The sequence below is a fragment of the Camellia sinensis genome, chromosome 6, assembly GCF_055761805.1.
Source record: "Camellia sinensis isolate YWXY chromosome 6, ASM5576180v1, whole genome shotgun sequence".
NCBI lineage: Eukaryota > Viridiplantae > Streptophyta > Magnoliopsida > Ericales > Theaceae > Camellia > Camellia sinensis.
The window spans coordinates 131,784,947-131,811,105 of record NC_138966.1 but is presented as its reverse complement, the minus strand read 5'-3'; the positions used below and the strand labels follow the sequence as shown (position 1 = coordinate 131,811,105).

The 26,159-nt window shown below is 37.3% G+C and overlaps 1 protein-coding gene across 1 annotated transcript; it reads left to right on the top strand.

Annotated features, from left to right (window-relative positions):
- Positions 1-7,849: 7,849 nt before the first annotated feature.
- LOC114293581 (putative receptor-like protein kinase At3g47110) lies at positions 7,850-24,356 on the top strand. Its single transcript, XM_028237671.2, has 3 exons — positions 7,850-10,530; positions 23,317-23,708; positions 24,060-24,356. The coding sequence occupies exons 1-2, from the start codon at positions 7,854-7,856 to the stop codon at positions 23,670-23,672; spliced, it is 3,033 nt and encodes a 1,010-aa protein (XP_028093472.2). The 5' UTR covers positions 7,850-7,853; the 3' UTR covers positions 23,673-23,708; positions 24,060-24,356.
- The last annotated feature ends 1,803 nt before the right edge of the window (positions 24,357-26,159 follow it).

The window sequence follows — 26,159 nt, the reverse complement described above, 5'->3', positions numbered from 1 at the left end:
AACTTACGAATACCAGCCTTGGTGTATCTTGTCCGTCACTCAAATCTATTTCAATAAGTTGTTCAGGCTGAGGCTTCGGCCCATCTTGCATGCATTCTGGAGCCACTTCAGGCTTTATTACTATATCATTGTCAGGAGGCTCTTCTTTTGACTCGGAGTCGGTGACTGAAGAAACCGACTCCCCGCATCTTCATAAATAGTACACCATCTTGCCTCATTCTCGGACTTTCATCACCTTCCGAGGAATAGGCGGACTTTCTGGTCTAGACATCGCCCGCTTACTTGATTCTGCCATCGACTCCTTGTCATCTTTGATATCCTCCCAACGAGAAATTTTGACCCCTCGAGGCTTAGAGGTGGTGGGAACTTCTTCGACAGCCAATTCAGTGAAGTAGATGGCATCAGAATAATGAGCTTCATGGATCTCGAAAGGCCTTTTTGTGGCTTGAATTGTCACCGTCTTCTTTCCCCATTTAGCCTTAACACACTGATGATAACTTGATGGTACAACCCCATATCTATGCATCCAGGTCCTCCCTAAAATGATGTGATAATTTGCCTCAGAATCGATAATATGGAACTTGGTGGCCGAGTGAATCTCTCCGACGGCTAAATCAACTATTACACATCCGATAGTAACTCTTCTTTCTCCACCGAAGCCAGTGATGACTATCGGCTGCTTCACAATGCGTTCTTCAGAGATTCCGGCTTTTTCTAGAGTAGCGCGAGTCATAATGTTGATAGAGGCTCCACTATCTAGAAAGGCCCTTTTGAACTCAACCCCGTTAATAAAAACAGTCACATAAAGCGGGCGATTGTGAGAAAAAGGATACCTTCGATCAGCCTCGGAGAAAGTAATGGCACTAGATTGCTCTTTTGCCTTCCTCGGGATAGACCCCTCAGTCGACATGCATTCCTCATGGTGTGCCTCGGCTATATTAATGATAGACTTGGTGATTTCCGTTCTTGCCTCCCTGGAAAGTCCAAGCTGGTCAAAGAACTGCTTGAACTTTACACAGTCTTGCAGGGTTTTGGCATAGTGATCCGGATCTTTTTCCACTCTTGGAGGCTCGTAGTTAACCATCTCCTCGGTCTCCTCAAAATAAGATGCCACATAAACATGGTGTCCTCCTCTTCCATAGTATTCTTCTCCTCCTTCTGGATCAAAGGGATCTTCGCCATGAGTCATAAATGTTCTGCCCTCTGGATCGAAAGCACTTCCATAGTAAACTTGCTCACCCTCTGGCTCGAGGATGTCGTCCAGATAACAGTCATCGTCATCGAGATTAGCGATAGCCTCGATCATTGGGCCTTCATAAGCTATCATAGCAACATTCTTGCCCTTGTCTCGGTGTTGAGGATATGGTTGTTCTCGGATGTCTTGAGTCCCTCGCTTTTTGAACCTCAATTCGTCTGCCTCGACTTTATCTCTGAAGATTTTCCTGAGAGTCCAACACTTCTCTGTTGGATGTTTCAATGTACGATGGTAGACACAAAATTCAGGGCTCTCACGGTCCTTTTTTGATGGCATTTCTTCAACATAAGGCAATTTTAGCTCTCCGTCAGCCACCCATTCCTTAACTAGAGCTTTCACTTCCTCGATTCCACATGGATAAGAAACATTCCCCTTTTCACCATTATATTGCTTTCTTTTCTGGCCTCTATGACCTCCTCCTTGTGAATTTCGGGTATCCGGGGCAGAGGCAGCAGCAACGATAGGTCCACGAGATGACTTGAAACTAGTCTTGTAACTGGCTTTAAATCCAGACTCCTGAGCCTAAGGAATGCTAATGTTCCGAGCTGCTTCTATTAATGCCGAGAAGGTGGGTAGCTTGTGGTTAACTAGAAACATTTTGTACCTGCTCAATGCCCCTCCTAGACAAATTTGAACCAGATAACTCTCCTCAACTGCTTCATGACAATCCACGGCCTTGTCCTGAAACCTTTTGACGTAGTCAAGGATGTCTTCACTTTCTTGTTGCTTCTCTTTACACAATGTAAGTGTGGTCACCTTCTCCGCCACTTGAAAGAACTTGGAGTGGAATTTGTTAACCATTTCCTCCCAACTTCGGACAGAGTTTGGGGCCAAATTAACATACCAACTATATGCTCGGTCGGTGAGGGACTTAGAGAATTCTCTCAGTCGGAGGACGTGGTTTGAACCATGAATACCTAGAGTCTCGATGAATCGCACAACATGTTCTCGGGCATTTCCTTGTTTGCCGTCGAACTTGATGAACTTCGGCACTGTATACCCCTCAGGGTATGGATAGCTCAGCATCTCAATGGGGTAAGGCGGCTTGACGTCTGGATCAGGCAAAGAGGGTAAGGTCCTCTTGCCCCGTTCGAGATCGAACATAGCCTGCACATCGGCGAGAGTGAGAAACTGTTGAGGGAGAGAGTTTGATGGTGGTATTCCCGGGACTTGGCTTATGTACCCGAAGACTGAGCTAGGGGCGTCTTGGCCATTCTGGTGCTGCGAATTCATCATTGGTGAGGACATTTGACGATACTGGCCATCAGCGCCTATAGACAAGCCAGTTGGTGATGGGATATTGAATTGAGGCCCATAGAGTCCACCGCACGGCGCCGCTATACCGGGTTGTGCTTGCAGATTTGTTGTCGGCACCAAAGGAGGCCCGCTTGGTGCTTGGGTAACATTTACTGGTAGCGTAACAAGATTAGGTACGGGCAGAGCTCCCTTTTGCGCCATTATGCTCCTTATGTTTTCCTGGACACCAACAGTCGCCGGAGCGCCATTCATTACACCAGAAACTCCCCTAGTCACCATTGGATCTTGGCTTGGCACGCCATGGAGACCGGGTATGGGCAAACTGCTGCCGCCTACTGTGGTTTGAGCATGTGTTACTGTGGCCGTGTTGCCATGAGCTATAGGCTGATTGGGGCTTACTTCTCCTTGGATTTGATTTTGTGCTCCGGCAGGAATAACTCCACCACCAGTTTGATTTCCGTTTGGCGCCGGTGCAAAGTTAGAACTCATCACCAACATGGTGTGAGTGAGATTCTGAAGAGTGGTAAGAATCTCTTGTTGAGTATTTTGAAGTCCTTGAATGGCTTCAAGCAAAAGTGGTTGATCTGGAGCCGTGGTCCTGTCATCACCACCATTAGAGGATCCTTGTTGGTGAACTTCATCTTCTCCCACCATCCTTGTTGGAGTTATGTGGATTCCAGATCTCGTTGAGACCATTAACCAATCCGCCTCCCCAGCAGAGTCGCCAAAATGTAGGAGAGGGTTCAAGAAAAGAGTTAGAAAATTCGAAGATCTTCGAAGATCCTTGAAGAACAACTTCGAATTCTCTAGAATATGATGAGAGGCTTAGATTCTTCAATAATCTCAACTTAGGAACACGACAACAAAGGAGATGATGGAGATAAGAGATTGGGTGAAGAAGAAGGCAAAATGGCTAGAGAATAGAATAATGGCAAGGCTCTCCCAGGGATCTCCCACTTTCGCTCTCAAGGTTGATAATGGAGAAGGGAAATTAGTTCTTTCCCAAGAGTTAAAAATCTCCAAAAATCCATCCCTTGTAAAGCTATGGGTGGGTGCTATTTATAGGCACCTCATGATGTAGGATGGAGCCCATGTGCAAGGCACATGGGGGATATTCTGTCTAACCACCTTGTCCGAGGAGGTGACCTCTCCGAGGATGAGAAAACCCCGAAGAGGAGATCAATCCCTCGGCGAACCCTTCTTCTTAGCCACACCTAACCAATGATCCCCAATCATCCCAAAGGGTCAGGGGTAGTCCCAGAGGACGTCCTGCCGCAAAAAATATTGCCGAGTCTCATGGACCCCCCGGGGTCGTGCCACCCCGACCCGGGTATAGGCTAGTTTAACCGAAGAGTGAATTTGTCTCCACTCACCGTCCTCGGGATCGGGTCCTTTGTTCGAACTCCATTACGCCCATGGTTCTGGTGCGTAGATCCCGGAAAGCTCCGAGCCCGCAAGTGTTCTGAGACTCATTAACGGAGCGACTTCTAGATTGCGTCTGAATCCATTCGAAGCCAAGTACTTCGGATCTCTAGATTCGTGGATCCGAATCCTTTCGAGTCCGAGTGCCTCGGATCTCTAGGCTTGCTTAATACCCTTTCGAGTCCGGGCCCGAGTAAGTCTCTAGGTTCGCGGATCCGAACCCTTTCGAGGCTTAGAGCGATTCAATCCGTTTGATGGCGATAAATCTGGGCCCACCGATTCTTAGACTTGCGATAAATTCGGGCTCACTAATCTTGGGCTATTGGGCCTAAATAATTTTAGTGGGCTCAAATTAGCCCCTCTTACATGATGATTTCTTAATCTCTCCTTACGAGCTTATGTTTTCCTTCACTTCGTGTTTTATTTTGTTCTGTTTTGCCTTCTATTATTTGTCGTCGTCTTCTTCTTTTTTTAACTCTTTCCTTGGGTACAATTTGGTACAAATGGTGGCTTCATCTTATTGTTGCCTCATTGATGAGTGTTCGTGTGACCATTCATCATTTTCATCAGCAATCACTCATCTATAGCCTGAATATGTAACTGTCAATTTTTCTTCTTTGATTAGATTTTATTATTTCAAAAATGTGTTCATGTGGGATGTCTACAACCAAGATTGTGTGCCTAGGATTGACATTTATCCCTTTTAAAATTATCATTTTGTTGTATATTTTCCTTGGAATTGCATGTCCATATAGTTCCTGCTTGAAGGTTGAACTAGGATTGACAACCCCAGCCTAAGCGAATGAAGTCCACAGGTGAGCAGTGTACCATAACCCCCATCTTTGACCTATGCATATTTCATACCATATTAGACCTTTCCCACTTCTAAAGATCTAAATATCATGAAGAACACAAAATTTACGTAGTTTATCCCAAAATGTAGGATTATATCCACAATTACTTTCAAAGTTGCAAGAGATTACTGGGATAGTCATCTTTTCTCCTACTTTTAAATATATTGAAATTAGGGCAACATGTCACAATTGTGAAATGCAACAAATACCCTTACTTCAAAATACAGTCGAGTTATTAGTGTTCAGTATTTATCAAGATCCACACTAGTTCCAATATTTTCAAAAGTTGAAAATATTTTCTACCCTAATAAGTTTGTTTTCCATAAAAAATGGAAAAGCGACACCCAATTAATTTTTACTAAATGAGTGTTTGAGAGTAGTTAGATTAGATATATATACCCAAATTACGGTTTTCTGTTGATATTTATTTTCTATAGGGCCAAACATCAAAAAATGAATATATATATATATATATATTTACGGTAACAAAGACACGTACAATTGGGGCTGGATCTTCTGTCCCAATATTGCGTCCTGTCTCTGAGTGCCCGTCCTCTTATATTGCCACGTCTCTCTCTCTCTCTCTCCCCAATGGATCACATGACTGGTTCATCTCAGATCTGGATACCGGCGACCTCACATCGTCACCGTCGATTGCTTCCTGCCTGATGCAGGATGTGGTATTCAGACTATTGTCCCTTCTTTGAAACTTGTTTATCTGTCGAAACGACCTTGTAAAAAGAGTATTAGATTGTCAAAAAAATTTCTGCTAGATCTCATTGATGAGTTTTATGTTGTGGATTTTCATCATTGCCTTTGTAAAAGTAGTCCTTTGAAATTCGTTCACCTATCAAGCCTTGCACAGAATTTGACATCAAAACTATTATTGAACCAGATCTCTGAAATTGCACCGAACATTTTGCGAGAGTGATAGATATGTAGTCATATATATGTATATTTAGATTCAATACTCCAATCAAGTTTTCCTCTTTTTTTTTTATCCTATTCGTAAACCCCCTGTTTACTCACAAACATAAATTGCTAATTTTGAATTATTGTTTAAGAATTCTTGTGCGGCTGAAATTTGTGTTTGGCGATTGTTATCTAATTTATCTATCTAAAGAGGATTACATGATGACAAAGAAGATGACTTGATTCAGGTTGCAAAGAATGGACTATCATGAAGAGAGAGAGAGAGACTTAACAGAGTTAGGAATTAGCTTTAGTGATGGACACGTGTAAGCACAAAAGTAAGAGGACAGGGAGTTGGGACACACAACTGGGACAGACGATCGAGTCCATATCCTCTACTTGAATTTCTCTACTTGACTCCCTACTTAACAGGCTATTGGGTTTACTTTTGAGTTTAATTTCGATAATCTGAACAGTTTACATTTTAAAATTTGTTGAGTATATCACATTTTTATGAAAAATCAAGTTGATCGAATATCGAAAATCACGTGTTCATATCATCGGACGAAAAATCGTTCATTAAATTTTTTTTTAATAAACGATATTCATTCTTTATTTTGACTATATTATATATCAACAATATGTTCATGTGAGATGTTCCAACTAAGATTGCGTGGTTGTTGGAGAATATACCAGTGTGATACTTTTGTATTTATTGACTTCCTATTTTGTTAGCAGTCCTTATTTAAGATTTTATTATGTTTGATTATATTATATATCAACAATGTGTTCATGCGAGATGGTCCAACTAAGGGGTTGTTTGGGATGATCTAAATAAGTGTACTTTTTGATTTTTTATAAAATATGGATTGAGTATGGATTAGGTTTGAAGTGATGTGTTAGAAAGGTAATGTGACTTAAATAAGATAATGTGACTTCAATAGGATAGTGACTTTTTGACTTTTTTAGATCATGCCAAACAAGACCTAAGATTGTGTGGTGGTTGTATCATTTTGACACTTTTGTATTTACTAACCTCCTATTTTGTTGACAATTCTTATTTAAGATTTTATGACAAATGTATATGATGTGTCAAAATATTTGTGAAAGTCAAAATTTAGTATTAGACTTGTCTCACGTCCTCTTCCTAAGCCATCCAAGCTTGACGAATTTTTATGTCTTACATGGAGAGGTTAGTGATATTCTACATATATTTATTGATGATACTGGTCTTTCCGTACCCACACAAAAAATAAATAAATAAATAAATAAAAATAAAGATACCGGTCTTTCTTGGGCCACTCTGAACATTAATTTCTGTCCTTTTGCCGTCTTTTGACCTTTACCCAAGTCTTCGATCTTGATATGGGTTCATTTTGGTCATTAATTTTTAAGGCTTCATGTGTTTCAATGTAAAATATTCTATTAAAAAAAAATGTTTTTCTTGTAAATTAATTTTATATAAAAAAAAATTAAATTTTATTTGTTGGCATTTGATTGACATTTGAAATAAAAACATTTTATTATTTAAAAGAGAAATTTAAATTTAATAAAGTGTCATTTATAACTTTTTAGCAAATTAAAATATTTATTTGAAAAGACTAAATGTGTTAGAAAGGTAGTGAACAAGAGTCAACTTTGTAAAAATTGATTTAGGAAAGTTTAAATGGTAAGTTATTTTTGAGAAAATAATGCAAACATATTTTTCTTAAAAAAATGTTTTACTTGATTTTGTTCAACCAAATAACGGAAAATGAGTAAAATATTTTTGCGTCAACAAATGGAGCCTTAGTGTCTTTTAATGGATTATTGGGAAAATTATTTTAAAAAAATAGGATTGGTCCCTTATAATAAAATAAAATTTTTAATTTTATCAATTTAAATTTTAATATTTTAATACTCTTTTTTCATCAATTTTATTGAACGAAAATAAGCAAATCGTATAAATTGAAAACAAATCAAAATATCGGGATTTAAATTGATAACATTAAAAATTTAGAGTTTATTTTGTTATAATGGTCAAATTTTTTTAATAATTTCTTTTAAATTATTTATATAAAAATTCAAGTTAATGTTGAGTATAATCAAACATTCAATCCTACCTTATATACTAACTTGATGAAATAATCCATTCATCTATTACAACAAAAATCATGTCAAAGTGGCTTACCGTGCTCTGCACTGCCCTTGTGTGGTGTTGCTATTTCTGCAGTATCCCTGCTGCCACTTCTACGGCAAATAATGAGACAGATAGAGTTGCATTGCTCGCCTTCAAGGCTGCAATTGTTGAAGACCCATTTGGTGCCCTCTCTTCCTGGAATCATTCACTCCACTTCTGTCTCTGGAACGGCATTTTGTGTAGTCGCCGACATCCTGATAGAGTTATTGGGCTAAACCTAACGTCCCAAGGCCTGGTTGGATTGCTCTCACCTCATATAGGAAACCTCTCCTTTCTCAAAAGTATCATTCTTCACAACAATAGCTTCCACGGCCCAATCCCACAGGAGATGGGTCGCTTGTTTGGGCTACAAACAATAGAATTCAGCTACAATTTGCTGGGCGGTGGAATACCCAACAACCTTTCTCGCTGCTCAAGACTTGAATGGCTCAACTTCACCCACAACAACCTAACCGGAAACATTCCCGCCGAGTTTGGCTATTTATCAAGGCTTCGAACATTAGCCTTGAATACAAACAAGCTTTCAGGTACAATCCCTCCTTTCATTGGAAACCTCTCATCTCTTTCCATTCTCTCTTTAGGGGAATGTAATTTGCATGGGAAGATTCCGGCGGAAATTGCTAGGCTTCAAGGCCTGATAGGTGTCTGGTTAAGGTGGAATAACCTATTTGGCAAGGTTCCATCTGGCCTTTACAATATCTCCAACATCATTTTGTTGTCAGTAAGTTTTAACCAACTTGAAGGAAATATTCCTCCTGATATAGGCTCCACACTTCCTAATCTTAAGTTTCTTTATTTTTCGAGAAATTTGTTTACTGGAACACTTCCTACTTCACTGTCAAACGCTTCAGAACTTGAAGATATATTCTTCGGTGCAAACGATTTCAGCGGAACAATGCCGAGAGATATCGGAAAACTTCTGGGTCTTCGAAGGATAGTTGTTTATCAAAATCAGTTGCAGGATGACCTCACTTTTATTTCATCTCTAACAAATTGCACCAGTTTAAAAGCTATTGTTGCACGTAACAATCTTTTTAGAGGATCATTGCCTGACTCCATAGCTAATCTCTCCACGTATCTTGGCTGGATAGATATGAGGTTTAATCAAATACATGGAAGCATTCCTTCGGGCATCGGGAACCTCCTCAACCTCACTCTCTTATCTATGGCACTAAACAATCTTGTTGGCCCTATTCCTTCCTCCATCGGCGGACTTCATAAGCTGCAAGTTCTGATACTAGACCGGAACAAATTCACGGAAGTTCCATCTTCGATTGGTAATTTGACTTCGTTGATTACTCTCAACTTGGGAGAAAACAACATCCATGGAGGCATACCTCCCACTTTGGGCAATTGTCATAGCTTGTTGGAATTAGACCTTTATAAAAATAATTTCAATGGTTCAATACCCCTTGAAATTATGAGTCTCTCCTCCATTTCAACATCCCTCACGTTAGATCACAATGCACTAACCGGTTTTCTTCCATCAGAAATCGGGTTTTTGAAAAACCTTGCAAACATGGATGTGTCCTATAATAAATTATCAGGACCCATACCAAACACTCTAAGCAATTGTTTGAGTCTGGAATGGCTTCACTTGGAGGCTAATTCATTTGAGGGAGAGATACCTCAAAGTTTAAGATTGATAAGGGGTTTAAGAGTATTGGATCTTTCGCATAACAATTTGTCGGGGCTGATCCCAAGTTATCTAGGTGAGCTTCAACTAGATATGTTGAATTTGTCTTTTAATATGCTACATGGACAAGTTCCCATACAAGGAGTGTTTCAAAATTCAAGTGCAATTTCAATTGTTGGAAATAATGAGCTATGTGGAGGTATTGCAAAATTAGACCTTCCTCCTTGTCCCTCATTCAAATCAAGCAAGAATAAGCTTTCTCACAGGACGAAAATGATTCTACTGGTGGTTGGTCTTGTGATATTTTTATCTTTGTTTGTTAGCTTCTTCATATTTCTTCAACGGCATCATTTTTCAAAAAAGAAGGCCTCTTCCACTCCATCAATCAAACATCAATTTTTGAGGGTTTCTTATGCAGAGCTTCTCAAAGCCACCAATGGATTCTCAGAAGCTAATTTAATTGGTGTTGGGAGCTATGCTTCAGTTTTCAAAGGGATTCTTGATCAAGTTCAGATGGTTGTGGCAGTGAAAGTGCTCAATCTTCAGACCAGAGGAGCTTCTAAGAGCTTCATGTCAGAATGCAAGGCACTAAGAGCCATAAGGCACCGAAATCTATTGAAAATTTTGACCATTTGTTCCAGTGTGGATTTCCATGGTAATGAATTCAAAGCTCTGGTATATGAATTTATGGCCAATGGAAACTTGGGCAATTGGTTGCATCAAGTCGGAGTTGGAGACCATGAGCAGCTAGAAGAACGTAGAAATCTTAAACTAATCCAAAGGCTCGACATTTCTACTGATATTGCCTCTGCATTACAATATCTTCATTGTGGTTGTGAGTCGACAATTATTCATGGTGATCTAAAGCCAAGTAATGTTCTTTTGGATGATGAGATGATGGCTCATATTGGAGATTTTGGGTTAGCAAAAATTATTTCTACTGTTTCAAGTGATGTGGCACAAGTTCAAAGCAATTCAGTTGCGATAAGGGGAACCATAGGCTATGTTGCTCCAGGTACGAAATCTTTTCAATTTCCTCGGAGTAGAAAAACAGAAAAACAGAACTTGCAATAGGAAAAGTAATAATATATATACACACACTTGCATATAAATACACCTTGCATGGTAGAGTAATTTCAGCATAAACAACCATACAAAGAACCATGGCTTTCTACAAAATAGTGGTCTCCTACATATTTGTAAGCATTGCTTTTATACAGATTCCGTGCCATTTTTGAATGCTCCAAATGAGTGCTTCCACCTCCTCACTATTAAGAAACCAAGTGCTAAGTTTATTTTTGTTAATGTGGGCATGCTTAATCTCAGTGTAAATATTGCCATTCAATTTCAAGTTTACTTTGTTTAATGTGGCCATGCTTGAACTTGGCTGTAGAATACCTTAGTTAAACCTCTATGCTGCCTTTGTTTTTTATTTTTTTTAACTCTTCCTTCTGTAATTCTAGTATGAAATTTTACTCTAATCAAAATAGTCCTGGTATCTAAAGAAGTAATACACCAGTTTGCAAACAAAACATTTTCCAAAATCTTACTCAATGCTTGGAAACTTGTATAGTTGATTCTGACAGAACTGTCCATCCAAGACTTATTTTTGTTTGCCTCAATAACATTACAATTTACTATGTCGTTTTGAACAATAAACTTTCTCAGTCACTTGCACACAAACAAAAATATTGAAGTAATCCAGAAGCTGAAGTAAAAAATTGCTCCAGGTACAAAATCTTTTCAATTTCCTTGGAGTAGAAAAACTAAACTTGCAATAGGAAAAGTAATAATATATACTCACACATACCCATATATATATATACTACAAGAATTTACACTTTCGGCGACAAAATTTTTAGTCGCCAAAAGTCTTTAGCGACTGAATATTTTGGTCACAAGAGTAGTCGCTGAAGCATTGCCGGGAAGATAATTGGGGACTAAAATTATTTTAGTCGCCAAAAGTAATGCAATGCCGACTATTTTTTTCATTGCCAAAAGTATTGGAAAAAAAATTAAATATAACCTTTTTAGCAACTAAAAATATTTTTCGTGAAAAACGTTGCTTATATTTAGCTACTAAAGATTTAGTCGCCAAATTTTTTTTTGGTTTCTCCTATTATTTTTGTAGTTACTGCATATATTAGTCGCGTGTTTTAGCTACTAAACGTTAAATCACCTAAAGTGTCACAGTTTTCGCTACTAAAATTGTAGTCGGCAAAAGTGTTTTTCTTGTTCATCAAAATTTTTTTGGCTACAAAATATTTTAGTCGCCAAATGTTAGATTGTTTTTGGCTACTAACATCTTAGTTGCCTAAAGTCTGGTTTTCTTTTTGCCTACCAATTTTTTAGTCGCTAAAAGGATGACTTTTTTGGCTCCTAAGCTTTTAGTAGCTAAATAGTTTGTTTTTTGCCTACTAAATATTTAGTTGGCAAATGTTTTTTTGTTTTTTCGGCTACAAAATATTTTAGTCGCCAAATGGAAATTATGTTTTCTATTTTAGTCGTCTAATGTCTGCTTTTTGTCGGCACTACTAAGCTTTGTAGTCGCCATAATTGTTTTCCAAAATTTGTTATTAAGTTTTAGCTACTAACATTTTAATCACTAAAATATGTACTTCCCATTTGAGTACGAATTGTTTAGTCGCCAAAAAAATGATCTTATGTTTTATCAGAAAATTGCAATTTATCCACAACCGGTCTATATTCTGTGCAACCTGTAGTATGTATATAACCAAAACAACACATATTTTATCAATCATTCTCCAATGTAAAATTATCAATCATTCCACAATCCATATTACTTCCAACCATCCAAAATTGAATAACTTTAAATGTATATACTTCATACAAACCAACTATTGTCCAAACTAAAATTATAATTCCATACAAAATCCAACCCTCCATATACAAAAAATCTATTTAGTACCATGCAATATGGCCATTTGGCTTGGTACAAATTACAATTGTAAACTGCACCACGACAAAAGATGATCTATATGCCACGCTAGCAACTATCAGTTGGATTACAAAAGTTATATGTATCAATAATGCTAAACTACACAAAAGCAGAGGAACACATAAACAAAAATGTTTACTATCCACAAGTTCACGCCAAAAGCCATCTACAAAAAATAAAAAAACAATTGCACCCATTACAAAATATTAATTGATTCAGACATAGGAAAAAGATTGTAATAATATGCATTTAAGGTAGAACAATCTATAAAAACCTTTTTTTGAAATACAATCATATGTATGTATCATGAAAGATTTATTCCAAACCTGATTTCAATTTACAAGAAATACAATTTTTAAGAGCATACCTCTTCATAAAATAAATTTTTATGAGTACAATGCTTTGGTTGTAAATTTATTTTAACTCTTCTTCATTCTCATTTTCCTAATCAAAGTAAAATGAATGAGTAATCTACGGGGTTATCTCCATAACCATATCATGCTTTCTTAATATGTTTACCACCCAAATGACCACCATATATGATGAAACAATGGCATCATTTGCAATGAAAAAGTTGAACATTTATTAGATGTTAACTCTCCCTATTTCGATTAAGTTCTAGGCGTTTACGGCTCTAACTCCAACCTACGTGTGATAATGACATTCCAACAGTTGTCACAGGTCCTATATGTCATGGGGAATCTAGTCGTGACATCCCTATGGTGGTTTCGAGGCTGTTTTGTATTTTCACTCTCTTAACGCCCTTTTTTTGTTAAGTTTAATGCGTTTTCAGCTCTAACTCCCAACCTACACGTGCTAATTGCATTATGTCTATTTTCACAAGTCCTATTTGTCACGGGAAGGTGTCCGTGACATCCGTACGATGATTCGGGGGCTGTTTCGCATTTTCACCCCCTTAACGCCATTTTTCGGTTAAGTTTAATACGTTTTCAGCTCTAACACCCAGCCTACATGTGTTAATTACATTCCGTCTATTATCACAGGTCCTATTTGTCACGGGGAAGGTGTCCGCAACATCCGTACAGTGGTTCTGGGGCTGTTTCGCTTTTTCAATCCCTTAACGCCCTTTTTCGATTAAGTTTAATGTGTTTTCGGCTCTAACCCCCAACTTACAGGTGCTAATTACATTTTGTCTATTGTCGCAGGTCCTATTAGTCACGGGGAAGGTGTCCGTGACATCCGTACGGTGGTTCGAGAACTGTTTTGCATTTTCGCCCCCCTCAATGCTTTTTTTCGGTTAAGGTTAATGCGTTTTCGGCTCTAACTCCCAACCTACACGTGCTAATTACATTCTTTCTATTGTCACAGGTCCTATTTGTCACAGGGAAGGTGTCCTTGACATCCGTACGGTGATTTGGGGGTTGTTTCACATTTTCACCTACTTAACGCCCTTTTTCGGTTAAGTTTAATGCGTTTTCAACTCTAACTCTCAACCTACATGTGCTAATTACATTCCGTCTATTGTCACAGGTCCTATTTGTCACGAGAAAGGTGTATATGACATCCGTATGGTGGTTCCAGGGCTGTTTCGCTATTTCAATCCCTTAACGCCCTTTTTCGGTTAAGTTTAATGCGTTTTCAGCTCTAACTCCCGACCTACACGTGATAATTACATTCTGTTTGTTGTCACAGGTCCTATTTGTCATGGGGAAGGTGTCTGTGACATCCGTATGGTGGTTCCAGGGTTGTTTCACTTTTTCGATCCCTTAACGCCCTTTTCCGATTAAGTTTAATGCGTTTTCAGCTCTAACTCCCAACCTGCACATGCTAATTACATTCCGTCTGTTGTCACCAGTCTTATTAGTCACGGGTGTTAGGTTTTATTTCTTGGCAATCCTGTTTGACAAAACTCCTTTGAGTTGTAATTTTATTCGCATTTTTTATTTCAGTGAGGCTATGAGTTTATTAGATGCGAATCCAACCCGAATTGTGCTTTTCAGAGAAGTTTGTGATGATAAAGCGTTCAAGATTGCCACTTCGCTGATTATGACGGGGATCGAGCTGCCTGTCCGAACATGTTATATTTTTCTAGTTTTTCTAGTTTTGGCCTTCCCGCTCGAGCGGGGAAAGGGACGCTCGAGCGGGGATTGGAAGCTCTCAGCATCTCTGTAGTCGCTTGAAAAAAATACTGGATGGTGTGATTCGCCGCTCGAGCGGCAAAACCGACGCTCGAGCGTGGAGCCTATATGAAATCATAGAATTTGAAGTCTCCGCTCGAGCGGGGAAAAGGGCGCTCGAGCGGACCGCGCGATCCAGATTTTCAGATTTGATTAAAGAGTTGGTTTTCTTCTGAAATTAGGATTGCTTTGGTTTTCTATAAATAGTTGGTTTTCTCCCAACACTAAAAAACTTCTCCAGATCTTATTTTTGGATCTTAAGGTTTAGATCTGGAGAGATTTTGCTAGTTTTCTTTGATGTTTTGATTGAGTCTTCAACTCATGTTCTAAAGAGAGTACATCAAAGGTTGTGTTTTGTTCTACAAAAGAGAGTGTTGTTCTTCAGTTGTGTATTCTGAAGAATTCGTGCCTGAAGCTGTGGTGGAATCCAGAGTGGCTCATCAGAAAGACAATTCCGTGGTGAAGATGGGGTTGGAAGAGGCACATAAAGGTTGGTTCAATTAGGCGTTGTGGATTCGCTAGGTAATTGAGAGTATACCTGTGTAATTCCTTTAAATCTTCCTAGTGGATTGTTCTTGTGGCTGTTGCCCATGGTTTTTTTATCACAGTTGGAAGTGTCCAATTGTGGTTTTTTCCACGTAAAATCGTTGTGTCTTTTTGTCTTGATTGTTTGATTGGGATTGTTATATTATGCTTAAAATTGATACATAATCACAAATCAACATCTAGGGGATTTCTAGATTTTTTTCAACGGGGAATGTGTCCGTAACATCCATACAGTGGTTCGAGGGTTGTTTCGCATTTTCACCCCTTAACGCCCTTTTTCGGTTAAGGTTAATGCGTTTTCGGCTCTAACTCCCAACCTACACGTTCTAATTACATTCTGTCTATTGTCACAGATCTTATTTGTCATGGGAAAGGTGGCGGTGACATCCGTACGGTGGTTCAGGGAATGTTTCTCATTTTCGTCCCCTTAACACCCCTTTTTCAGTTAAGTTTAATGCGTTTTCAGCTCTAACTCCCAACCTACACGTGCTAATTACATTCCATCTATTGTCACATGTCCTATTTGCTATGGGAAAGGTGGTCGTAACATCCGTATGGTGGTTCCAAGGCTGTTTTGTTTATTCGCTTCCTTAACGTCCTTTTTTGATTAAGTTTAATGCATTTTCGGCTCTAACTCCCAACCTACACGTGCGAATTACATTTCGTCTATTGTCACGGGTCCTATTAGTCATGGGGAAGCTGGCTGTGACATCCATACGGTTGTTTGGGGGCTATTTTGCATTTTTGCCACCCGAACACCCTTTTCTAATTACGTGTAAGGCGTTTTCGACTCTAACTCCCAACCTACATGTGCTAATTACGTCCAGTCTGTCCCCACGGGTCCTATTTGTCATGAGGAAGCTGCCCGTAACATCCGTACAGTGGTTCGGGGCCTATTTGGCTTTTTTGCCCCCTAATGGCTCGTTTTTGCCTTTTTTCTCACATTTTTGTTTACAATTCTTTAACTGTACATCCTATTGACGCACCTCTTGTTCTCACAGGTTTGTTTAATGTACAGCGAGGTGCCGATGATGGTCTTTGGGTAGATCGGTAGCTGTTTTGCATTTATGCCCCTCAGGAGCTCGTTTTTGCCTCTTAGGGGCTCGTTTTTGCCTTTTTTCTCACATTTTTTCTCTAATTCTTTAATTGTGCGTCCTATCAATGCACCACTTGCTCTCACAAATTTGATTAATCTAGAGTGAGATGTTCATGATGCTCTTCAAGTAGATTGGCAGATGTTTTTCATCTAATATTTCTTTTGCTTCTTTCAGTAAAAAAATTTATTCACATTCTAATCCAAAAAGACATGTGAATAGTTAAAAACGGATCAATAAGTTCAATATTCCCACCAAACAGTAAATGGAGTCCCAAGAATGTGTCCACTAGACAGGAAAGCTAATTGAACCCCTAATCTCTTCACAAATCTCAACATAAATTCTGCAGCATGTGCTCACTGAGTTCAATGACATTGCATGTAACGCCCCAATTTCTAGCCCAAATGATAATACAACAATCATAGCTCTTTCAAGGAAAACCGAATATAAATCTCCAAACTTACCTTACATGATACAATAGTTCTTCATGCAACAATACATTAATCCAACAAGTAAATAAACAAATAAATACCCCCAAGGGGTTTACAAGTTTTCAAGGCTTGAGCCTGGTTACACAAAACGGTTATTCAAACCCACACAAACACAACCCTTGGCTTACACACAGAGTCACAGCAAAATGAGAGTCTCGTACTCTCAGCACACATTTCCTCGCCTCTAGTTAAGCGGCATCACCACATCTTTTCTTGCACAAAAATCTCGTAGGGTGAGCATAAAGCCCAGTAGGAAATCCTTAACAAAGTATATACATTTTATACAAGTCTCAAGAGACAAAATGCACATGCCATGCTATGCACTTTGAAAGAAAATCACATCTTCATCTTTGAAAACCATCATGCTCAATGATGTCATGCAATTTCAATTCTTCAAAACTTAACAATTCATTTCAAGCGCGATAAATACGACTCCGGTAATCCCTAGGTTGGTGTCTGCAAGTAGACTATACAAGTACTATCAATTTGTCATTTTTACCAGCATTGACTAGAAGGCTCGACACCTATAATCTATCATTTTTACCAGTATTAACTGGAAGGCTCGACATCTATTCAATTTCATCTACACCACCTGTCAAGATTTACCATCGTATTTATCCCAAAACCAATTTATAGAAACTTGTTTCTCAACATTTTTTTCTCAATGTAAGTTTTCAAATCAACTTTCAAAGTTTAATGTAGTCAAATGAATTGATATGCCAATAACATAAGATGAATATAAATACTTTTATTCCAATTCATCATCCAAGGAATAACACAATTCCCTATTCTCAAGTATCCTCAACAATTAGTCATTTCAAGACTATTTTAACATTTTGAACAATAATTTTCAAAATAAACAACAATTCTCATATTTCCTGAAATTCATAATTTATATAAATATAAATAAGAAATTTTCCAAACATTCATTTATTTTGACACACAAAATATAACAATATTATTTATGAATTTTCAGTCTCTTTAAAAAAAAAAAATCTCCAAATTCTAGGTTTTCTCACCAAAACTATACAACTCAAATCTTTTGAAAGAAAACTTTCCAAAATTATCTTTTCTTCAATCAACGAAGATCGAAACCCATAAGATCATTTTAAAAGAACAAGAGACAAACCCACTTTCAAAATCACTCAACTTCTTGAATTAACAATCAACTTTCAAAGCTATTGAATGATGATTTTGAAAATCATCTAGATCTTGCAAAAATATATATATAACTCTAAGAAAATCCCTAGCTCAAGTTTTGAAGAAGAAATAAAATGAAACCCCCAAAATCAACGGTGTCCAAACTCGATCTTCACGGCACATAACGAAGCCCTCGAGAAGCTAACCAACTTTGATGAAGAACTTAGGTCCAAATCCCAAAGGATTTGAAGAAATCAAAGATCTAGTGATGTTTTTGGTAGGGAATGTAGAGAGAAGGGAGAGGAAATGTTTTTAGAGATATATATATATATATATATATATAAAAGTGATTCAACTTCAGCCCAAAGAGAGAAGAAAATGGAAAAAATTTCGGATCTCACCAACCCACCGCTCCTCACTCCCGTACCTGCCTTTTTAGCAGTGTGCAAGCTGCTCTCCCCTGAAATCTGCATGTGCGGCTTGCTCTCCCACTTGAGCGGAAAAGAAACTTCTTGACCCCCGCCAGGGCGCTGCCCTTGGACCCGTCAAGGGGCGCTGCCTCCTGGACCCCCTCGAGCTAACCGGGTAGCTCGACCCCCGACATACTCAGCGAAGTGGCAAAACTAGGATCGCTACATTGCACAAGAGGCACATACATAAATCATTTATCAAAAATCAATTCAAAACACACTCCACACAATACTAAGATCGAATTAAATGATGGGATTAAAGGAACAACTTGCATTAATCCAATTCAACTCCATTTTATTGTTTGTAAAACATCACGAAAAGAACTACTCAAAGGTTCTTCGAAGGAACATAAACTGTTCATATTCCCATATGCCTACATATGAAACACAACAACAAAGAAGAGCTAACAGGATTATTACATACCAGAACCACACCCAACAAAGCCCAGCACATCTCCAAAGAGACAGCTTGTAGCATACAAAAGTCCCTGCACCAGAGGAATTGTAGCAATTGAGCTACAATCCATAGAGTGATCCCTATTTCCTTACTCTTGTACAGAATGATAAAACATGTTAACTACCAAACTCTCATGTTAACACCAAGCAAATGGCAGATTAAGTTAGTTAATCTACGTTAGTTACAAGATCATAATGTGATTCCCTTTTACTTAGTTACAAGATCATATTGTGATTCCCTTTTACCTTGAGTGAGATGGGGCAAATAACCCCAAGTACAAGCAGATGTAAAGTAAGATTGTCCTATTTTCAACCATCTATCTTTTCTGCCTACTTTTGTCATTTTCAAATTCATTATGTCCTTTTAACCTATTCCACCCCCCAACCTACTCTTTTTGGCGAAATTCTCTTTAATTCCCCTGTAATTTTTGCCTTGAGCACTCTGTGCCATGAAATTTAAATAAATGCAAAACACTCGTGGTTTTGGCAGAGCAAACTTACCATTTCGAAGTTCTCCAACCAAAATAATTGTTGTTTGGGTGCCACAAAGTGACATTTTTGGTGACTAAATTTTTTTAGTCTCCAAAAGTAGTCGCCAAAGGTGCAAATTCTTGTAGTGACTATGTGTGATAAAGGATACAACTAACACATCACAATCTCTCATGCTTTATCCTACGTGGTTTTCCACTAGTTATTTTACACCACCCATATGAGGGAACAAGATTTCACAAATAACATCACTGATGAAAGTTAGAACACCCATTGACATGGCCAGGTAAGGTCAAATAACTTTTGAATTTTAATCACTTACAGAAGGCACATTTAGGATTTTAATGATTTTTGAATGATTTCAGTTTCAAAGAAGAGCACTGACAACTAATTTTGATTAGCTATGTGCACTGAAGTTTGCCTAAACACTAGTAAAAGTTGATTCGCTTCAAGTTGAAGGCACCCGGGGGGGGGGGGGGGGGGGGGGGCTGTTCTGGGCAAGAACAAGGTCAGCTGGCATCCACAAATTACTACACAAATTTAAAATTCAAACACAATATAAACAACAAGATGAAGGAACTTATTTACTAATTATTATACTTGCACCAAAGATTCTACTACAAAAAAAATCCAAATTAAATGTGTGCCTCTTGCTTTTTCTCCATCACCAACCTCCCAATCTAACACCAAAAGCCAACAATTCCCAACCCCCTTCATTCCAAATATCTATCTACCCAAATTCAACCTCACAACAATCACTTTTCTACTGCCCCTTAATTCCAAGACTGAATCCCTTAGCTATACTGTGCTCAAAACTATTTAAGGCTCCGTTTGGATAGATGTGGATTTGAAATACATGGATTTTGAAATTAATTATTCAAGAAGAATTACTCAAATTTAGTTTTGACATTAATCGTAATTTAAGATCTAAAGTAGAATAATGTAAATTATGTTTTCTAACTATAAATTTTCCTTTGTCTCTAATTCTTTATTTTGTTTACACACACACACAAACACAAACTAACTGTTCACATTAAAATATAATCTGCTTGCCATTCACAATAGCCAAACCAAATGCTTCTAAGGTAAAGAAAGATTTTTACACATCTCAACAATTAAACAGAACTCTACAACTTCTGACTCTAATTCATTTTCTTTTGTACAAGATTTTACTAGATTAATAAACAAAATTATAATATTTGCAAAATAGGTAAGATGATTCACTTACCTCATCTTCGCTTATAAGATCTAGTTTCCTCATCAGGTACTTTTGGATAAAAGAAACAGGTACATTCCCATCCCTATTACAGAACAAATGCACGAATTTCTTCAGCCAATTAGTGTCCAACCTCGGTAACAAAAGCAACCCATTAAAGTTCTTAAATAGATAATTTTTGTAAAAGTACTGGCAGAAACACTAGTTCCTAAGAAGAGAACCAAATTCATATGCTTGAGCGGTCCCATCCCAGTTGAAATCGAATTCTATCTTGACGGGAACGAGGTTCAAACAAGATTTTGACTCTGAACCACATAATTGGGGTTCTAGAGCTGCAATATTGCCCCGGTAAAAGTTTCCTGCAACCAATGGCTTAATATATACATGTGTGTATATATATATATATATACAGTAGCTAAAATTTACCTTTGATGATGAAATTGTCAATGCCACTTGAAGGAGAGGATTCTGATGATGAAATTGTCAACCTCAAAATTTGGATTTTCTTATGAAAGAACTAGAGATTGTTTACATTTTCTAGGAAAATATGGTGGAAAAAAATAATTATTTAAATTAAATACCATACCTTTCCCATAGCAGCACCAAAAAGTGTAATGGAAAATGATTTGGGCTGTAGTCTACGAGTCTTGTGGAAAATCATTTTTGACACTCAAATTTTTTCCATATCATTCCAAATCATTTCCAACAAAATTTACCAGAAGCTGTTGCAGTAAAAATCAATCAAATACAACCAGTGTTTCAGAATAGAACCCTACACACACACACCACACACACACACACACACATACATATATATATATATATATATATTTTCTTGATTTCATTAATTAATCCAGCCGAAAGGGGGTCATAGAGAGGGAAATAAGGGGTTTTGCAGAGGGGTTTGGGAAGAGGGTTTCACCTGGTGGTAAGGGAGTTGCAGAGAGAGGGAAAGGAAGGGAAAGAAGAGATAGATTGAGAAGGATACATACAATGATGAAGAAAAGAGCTACAAGCAAAAATGTGAATGAGGGAGGAGCCGCCGATCGAGCTTCCGTGGGTGATGGATCTTAGGCAATGGTGACCAACAAGGAGGTGAAATAGAGAAACGGGGACAGAGAGAGACAGAGAGAGAGAGACCGAGGTCAATAAACCCAGAGACAGAGAGAGAAAGACAGACCGAGAGTGAGTGAGAAAGAGACAGATCGAGAGTAAGAGAGAACCTAGGAGGATGCAGCGGTGGTCATTGTGATTTGCGGCGGCGGCAGTGGTGGTGGTGGTCTACACTGAGGTGAGGTTGGGTGAGGTTTGGTGCTGACAGAATCTAAGTGTGAGAGAGAGCACCAGATGTGTAAAAATAAACAGGCGCTAACATTTATTTATTTCCCTCTAAAATTTCATTCAATCTTTAGTGAAAAAACTACGAATTTGTCGGCAAATAGTGGGGTTTTAACGGCGACCAAACCATTAGTCTCCAAAAGTGAATATTGGTCGACTAAAAGTTCCTGGTAGCCAAAGACTAACAGTAAATATGTCTGTTTTGGGTTGGAAACAAAATACATATATAATTAATAACAATTCACTAATTACTTTTTAATCCCTCCAAAATTTGAAATCGCCCTCCAAATATTTTAGTTTTTTAGTGACTAAAATATTATTTTGTCGTTGAAAATATACTTTTGGTCGCCAAAGATAAAAAATAATTCTTTTCTTTTCATTCGGCTACTAAACAATTTTAGTAGCTAAAACTAACTATACGGCTACTAAAATATTATTTTGTCGCTGAAAATATACTTTTCGCAGTTTGGTCGTCAAATATAAAAAATAATTTTTTTTTTTCATTCGGCTACTAAACAATTTTAATAGCCAAAACTAGCTATATGGCTACTAAAATTTTTTTAGTCGCCAATTGTGATATTTTTAGCGACTAAATTTTTTTTAGTCGCCAATAATCAATATTCCTCGACTAAAAAAAATTAGTAGCTAAATATTTGACTTTTGCCGACTAATATTGTTTTTGGCTGCCAATTCCACAATTTTTGGCGAATAAATTTTTTTTAGTTGCCAAAAGTGATCGCCAAAAGTGCATTTTGTTGTAGTGTATATACACCTTGCATGGTAGTATAATTTTAGGATAAACAACCATACAAAAAACCATTTCTTTCTACAAAATAGTGGGCTCCTACATAATTTTAAGCATTGTTTTTATACAGATTCCATGCCAATTTTGAATGCTCCAAATGTGTGCTTCCACCTCCTCACTATTAAGAAACCAAGATTGCCACTCAGTTTCAAGTTTACTTTGTTTAATGTGGCCATGATTGAACTTGGCTATGGAATGCCTGAGTTAAACCTCTATGCTGCCTCTGTCTTCTAATTTTTTTTTTTTTTTTTTTTTTTACCCCTTCGATCTATAACATTATAGTATGAAATTTTACTCCGATCAAAATAGTCTGTGGTATGGTATCTAAAGAATTAATATACTAGTTTGCAAACAAGCCATTTTCCAAAATCTTACTCAATGCTTTAAAACTTAAATAGTTGATTCTGATGGAAATTTCCATCGAAGCCTCATTTTTGTTTGCTTCAAGAAAATTACAATTATCTATGTAGCTTACACAGTCACTCGCACATATAAACAAAAATATTGTTATTGAGAGATAAAATTAAGGCCATCATACCACATTTTCTATTGGGATTAAAACTATATCAACAAACTATAGACTCACTTCTGTTCAAAAAAAAAAAAAAAAAAAAAACTATAGACTCACTTTTCACACTAACATTAGAAACAATATGCAGAGTATGGCATGGGTGACCTGGCTTCCACACTAGGGGATGTATATAGCTTTGGGATTCTTTTATTGGAGATATTTACAGGTAAGAAACCAACTGACGAAATGTTTAAGGATCATCTAAATCTTCATAACTTCGTTAAAAATGCTTTGCCTGATCGAGTGATGGAGATTGTGGATCCCTTTATTCTATTGGAGCATAACAGAAGAAGTTGGATTAAAGACTGCATAGTTTCCATTTTGAGAATTGGGATTGTATGTTCAATGGAATCACCAACAAATCGAATGGAAATGGGGAGTGTTATTAGCCAATTGCGTGAGATCAAAAATACATACATGAATGAAGGGTTGAACCAAGACTAGGAAGTTGGAAGAGATTTTGCAACATAAAAGGCAAAGGTGTGTATCATATCTTCTTGACCCATGCATATTAAAATGAAAAATGTTATACACAAACAGATTTTTTACTTGATTTTCTTACCACTAGATACAAAAACATTGACTTCCATGTAAATTTATTTATATTATGAGCCCTACTAAATTTGTGACTTTTTGTAAGAAAATCTGATGAGAAATTCATTTATGTATAGCATTACTCTAACAAATTGCATCTTTCCCTCTTTTGAAATATCTCAATTTCATTTTCTCATTTTTCTTTTCTTTTTGATTGGCTCTCATTTTCATCTCCTTCTTCTTCTTCTTTTTTGTAATTCCTTTAATTTTTTTTTTTTTGAATGTTTTGTTTTGTAGCAAGTGGACCAAAGCATGTTTAATCTTTTGCTGATCAAGGTTACGTCCAAGGTCCTCAATTATCATTTTGTTGGTGATGGTGGCTTTGTGCTATTGTTGCCTCATTGATGAGTGTTCACATGATCGTTCATCATCTTCATCAGCTTTATTCTAGCACTTGAATAAATAATTGTCACTTTTTTCATTTGTTTAGATTGTATTATATAAAAAATGTGTTTATGTGAGATATTTCCAACTAAGATTGTGTGCTAGAATTACCATTTATCCTTTTTTAAAATTATCAGTTTGTTGTATCTTTTCCTTTGAATTGCATGTGCATATAGTTCCTGCTCTTTAGTCATTGTCAAATTGTTGTTCAAAATTGACGTTTATGTTCCGTTTGTTTTTGCAGAAAGTGTTATCTATAGAAAATGTTTTACTATATTTGGTTGTGACTTTGAAATTGATAGGTTAGAAGAGAGATCAAATTGATTTGTTTGGATCTTTGTTTGTGTTTGGGGATAAAAGATTGTTTTCTTAGATTGTGGGAAGGTAGTTATAGACAAAGTGAGCACAAAAGGGAATACTACCTTATATCTCTGTAGATTCAATTGAGCTCAGCCACACCTGCAATATCTTTCTCCACCATTTTCAACACCACCAACACCCTCCAATTCCAAATTTCTCTAACGTTCACCATAATCTGTTGCGTCTGCCACCGGAATCCCTTATCCGAAGTAGCCTGATGCGAGGCCGAGTGAGATACAGTTCTTAAACCCTAGAGAGACAAAGTTGTTGTAATACTTGTTGTTAAACCATAAAGAGAGGGAAAAGTAAATAAATAAATAAATAAAATGATATAATTTTATATTTTTTTAAATCCTAACTAAAAAATAATAATTTATAATCAAACATCATACGAGAGATAATTAAAAATCTCATCAGTCATAACTAAAATATTGTCATAATTAAATTAAAAAAATTAATTATAACTAAAAAAAATGACATAACTAAGAGGGCGTGTAATACACCTCTTTAAATGGTGCGTGTAGTAAAATTTTCCAAACAAATGGACAATTACAAGATATTGTAACATTACACCAATTTATGTACATGTTGGGTAATCACATTTGGGAAATGGGGTGTGAAAAATCTGAAATCCCCGAGATATTGATTTATGATTATATATCAATTTTAACTAGTAAATAGTAATTCCAATCAAAGACAAATCGACATAACGATTTTACATAGAAAAACCACAATTGGAACGCCTCCAATTGTGATAAAAAACCACAGGCAAAAGCCATAAAACAATCCACTAAGAATACATAAAGGAATTATACAAGTGTACTCTCAATTATCTAGCGAATCCAAGCCCAAATCGAATCGACCCCTATGTGCCTCTTCTAGTCTCGTCTTCACCTCAGAATTGTCTTGCCCAACATTGAATCCACAGCACCGATATCGAATCCACGATGATGAGCCACTTCAGAATACACCAAAGCTTCAGACCCAAATTCCACGGAATCCACCAAAGAACATCTCTTTTCTGTATTGAATAAATAAAACAACCCCCTTTGATATAATCTACTCAATTCATGATATAAACTCTTACAGATATCAAAAGAAACAAGCAAAGAAACTCCAAATAAAAACTCTAATACCCAAGAAAAAGATCTGGAAGCCGTACCCTAGAAACTGAATTAATCGCAAATTTATAGAAAATAGAATTGCGATCTCTGCAGAACATGGATCTACGCTTGAGCGCAGGAAATGCCATTTGAGCACAAAAACACAACTCCCAGTACTTTTGCAGACAGTTCAAACTTCTGGAACCAAAGATTCTTCGCTCGATCCCTAACATAGTCAGCGAAGTGGCAAACATGATAGGATTAAGATCTCACACTCCTCTGCAAGGCACAATTCGGGTTGGATTCGCATCTAAATACTCATAGCCTCACTGAAATAAAAGAACAAATAAAATTACAACTGAAAGGAGTTTTGTCAAATGGGCTTGCCAATAACAAAAACCTAACAGGGTGGGCACTGATGTGCGGTGGGCCCATTTCAAGTTCATTTTAATGATTCAAATTATTCATATTTAGAATATATCAAGTAAAA